At 31.5% G+C, this 3,050-nt stretch overlaps 1 protein-coding gene across 2 annotated transcripts in view; it reads right to left on the bottom strand.

Moving 5' to 3' along the window:
• Abcb7 (ATP binding cassette subfamily B member 7) overlaps positions 1-3,050 on the bottom strand; it is a 128,201-nt gene that overhangs the window by 65,696 nt on the left and 59,455 nt on the right. For both annotated transcript variants that reach the window (XM_031366313.1, XM_031366315.1), the window contains exon 3: positions 2,474-2,560. In XM_031366313.1, coding sequence (XP_031222173.1) covers positions 2,474-2,560 — 87 coding nt within the window. The remainder of the gene's footprint in view (positions 1-2,473; positions 2,561-3,050) is intronic.

The raw sequence follows: 3,050 nt of genomic DNA on the forward strand, positions 1-3,050 counted from the left end.
ACTATGTCCAATTTCCAGAGGAACCACCAAACTGATTTCCAGAGTGGTTGTATCAGTTTGCAATCCCAACAGCAATGAAGTAATGTTCAATATTTTCAAGTACTGAAATAACATTCCTTTTTCACAAACCTTTTATAACAGCCGCATGAGATAAACAGATCACTTAAATATGCTCTGAAATCAGTTGTAATTGTTAATAGCAATATGTGTAATGAATATAAAAGTGGAAATTAATTTAAAAATCAAGCTGTAAATATTTCGGTTTCTATCATTTGTTATGCTAGTAAATATTCTATTTAGTAGCTTATATATTCTGACATCTCAACAATTAAATTTTAGATAGGAGGGGCTTTGTCTTGTTAAGTTTGGCACAAAGCAAGTACGTAACATAAAATTTGAAAAATTAAGTTTCTTATTATATTGTGTGTGTTTGTACACATGCACAGAAGCCAGAGGACAACACAAGGGATGTCAGGCTTGACAGCAAGCAATTCTACATGCTGAGCCATCTTATTGGTTCTGACATATACTTTATAAATGAACATGCTGTCACACTATAACAGTATCTAACATTTACTAAGCACCTCCTATATGCTGGATAGTATTTAAGAGTTTTAACATAGTGAGAAAAATTACTTCATTTAAATTCCTTCTAGTATGATTATTAACCCTATTTTACAGAAGATCCTGAAGCATCCAGAATTTCAGGATTTATTTAAGGCCATTCCATTAGGAAGTGATGTAGCCCAGACTCAAATCCAGTGTCAATCCAGAGCTGAAGCTCTCAACAACAATTACATACTATGTCACTTTTTCTTTTCAATTTGACCAACAAGCCCTATTATTTTATGATTCCATTTAACTCACTATCAAAATTTAAACAATACAAAATATATAAAATCTGTTTAGTGTAGCTTAAGAGAAGTGCCTGCTTCTCCTTTATTAGTCAACATAGTTTTGGTCATAGCTAGAGCATTCATTATTAGCAATTATCTTTAAGAGTCCTTACTGACAGATGATCCTGAAAACTGACAAGTATCATGCCAAACACATGGATAAACAAATATTGTTACTTAGCTAACTTTTAAAAATTCTATCATATTATACTGTGTTCGTTCCAAAGATAGCTATGAGGGTTAGTGATGTATACAGAAATGGAAATGGATACAGTATGCTTTCATTTGCTTAAAAGCAAAGAGTAACACTAGACATCAAGAAATTAGGAAGTTCTTTTACCAACTATCCACTATCAATAAGACAACTCATATTCACTTAGCACCTATATTTTACAGACATTCTTTATAAAATTTTGTCTCCTTAACTCATTGCTACTTCAAAATATCATATGTCTATATTAGAAAATGAGAGAGGGAAGGGAGGAAGGAGAGACAAAGAAGGAGAGATAAGAAAAAAGGAGAAAAAAGAGGGAAAACGATTAAGTAGAGGCAAGCCCCCAAGAAAAAGAACAAATAGAGAAATATGTAACAGTACTCTGGTGACATTTTCACTCACTCAGTTAACGTGTAGTCCAAATAAATCTTTTTATTTCAGAGGCTCTACTATTTAACATGCCTATATGATAATAACAATAAAAATGTTAAAGAATATTGGTAATAGCTGGATCATGTAGATAGAGGATTTACTATGAAGCTAACTGATATTCTAAGATCTAAGCATTTAAAGGGAAAATACTGACCTCAACACACACAAATTCTTTATAATTACTAAACCTAATTTGCCTACTAATTTATAAGGCTAGATTACATAATAAAGTCAGTTAATGTTACCTTAGAGATCTAAAACATTTAGAACAGGCATGATAGCATAAACCAGTGCCTGAGTGATTTTAAACATCAAGAGCCTGAGTTTGAAGTTAGAATGAGATGCATATAGTTAGACTCTGTCTCAAAAAAAAAAAAACAAAAACAAAAACAAAGCAACAAGAATAGCAATCACAATAGAACACTGAAGTTGACGAATAAATTTTTCCCCTTCTCAGGAAATAATAATAATAATAATAATAATAATAATAATAATAATAATAATAATAATAATGGGAGGCGGGGAGGTTCAAGACAGGAATTCTCTGTGTAGACTTGGCTGCCTGAAAATTAGTCTAAGCTAGCCTCAAACTCAGAGATCTACCTGTCTCTGCCTCCTGAGTGCTGGGATTAAAGGCATGCACCACTATTGCCTGGCCCCATGAATACTTTTTAAAATTTTACTCAGCCAAGAATTTTTGTTATAAATCGAAGATCTCCTCTGTATAATATTCACCAATTTTGATGGGGTTTTTCTTCATGAGAAAATATCATTAGATGAGCCAATTAAACAGTATTAGACTACAACAATGTTAAAGACCTATCTTCCACTCAAATACAGTCATCAACATGAACTTCCAGTTATCTGTCATTCACTCCTTTTAGAATTAGTTTGTAAAGTTAGCATAGGAAGGCTTGATAGTCCTTCTTACCCCTTCTTTTGGGTCTGTGTGGAGTCCTCCTCCTGCGTGCCCATGCCAACATGTTCTCTTTTCTATCAATGGCCATGCCTGGAGAGCCTAATTAAAAATGATACCAAGTCATCTATTGATTAGGTATTACAGAATTTCAGATATTGTCTTAATCTAATATAACAACTGTCCCTAAAATAAATTCAAGGGATTGCATCTATCTTGGCATAGTAAAACAAAAGACTTTTAAAATTAGCATACAGATAAATTTATACAAAGAATATTTAAATATAACAAACACTCAAGTTAGTTTCTCTAAATAGCTTTTGAAATTAGTTTAAATGATTTAGCCTGACTCCCCTTCTATCACTCAGTATAATGCTGTAAGTAAGCAAGCAGGGCTAATATAGTTAATGATTCATATTTCACTTGCTTTCTTTGTATAGATATTTTTATAATTAATAAAATCAAGTTTACACAACTGATTATGTTATTATATCTTACATATATATTTAAAAAGTATTTTAATATTTAGTAATATAATTTATGATCTAATATTTTGCATACATGTTTTTGTTTTTTCTATTGCACAGTAAAT

The sequence above is a fragment of the Mastomys coucha genome, chromosome X, assembly GCF_008632895.1.
Source record: "Mastomys coucha isolate ucsf_1 chromosome X, UCSF_Mcou_1, whole genome shotgun sequence".
Lineage (NCBI taxonomy): Eukaryota > Metazoa > Chordata > Mammalia > Rodentia > Muridae > Mastomys > Mastomys coucha.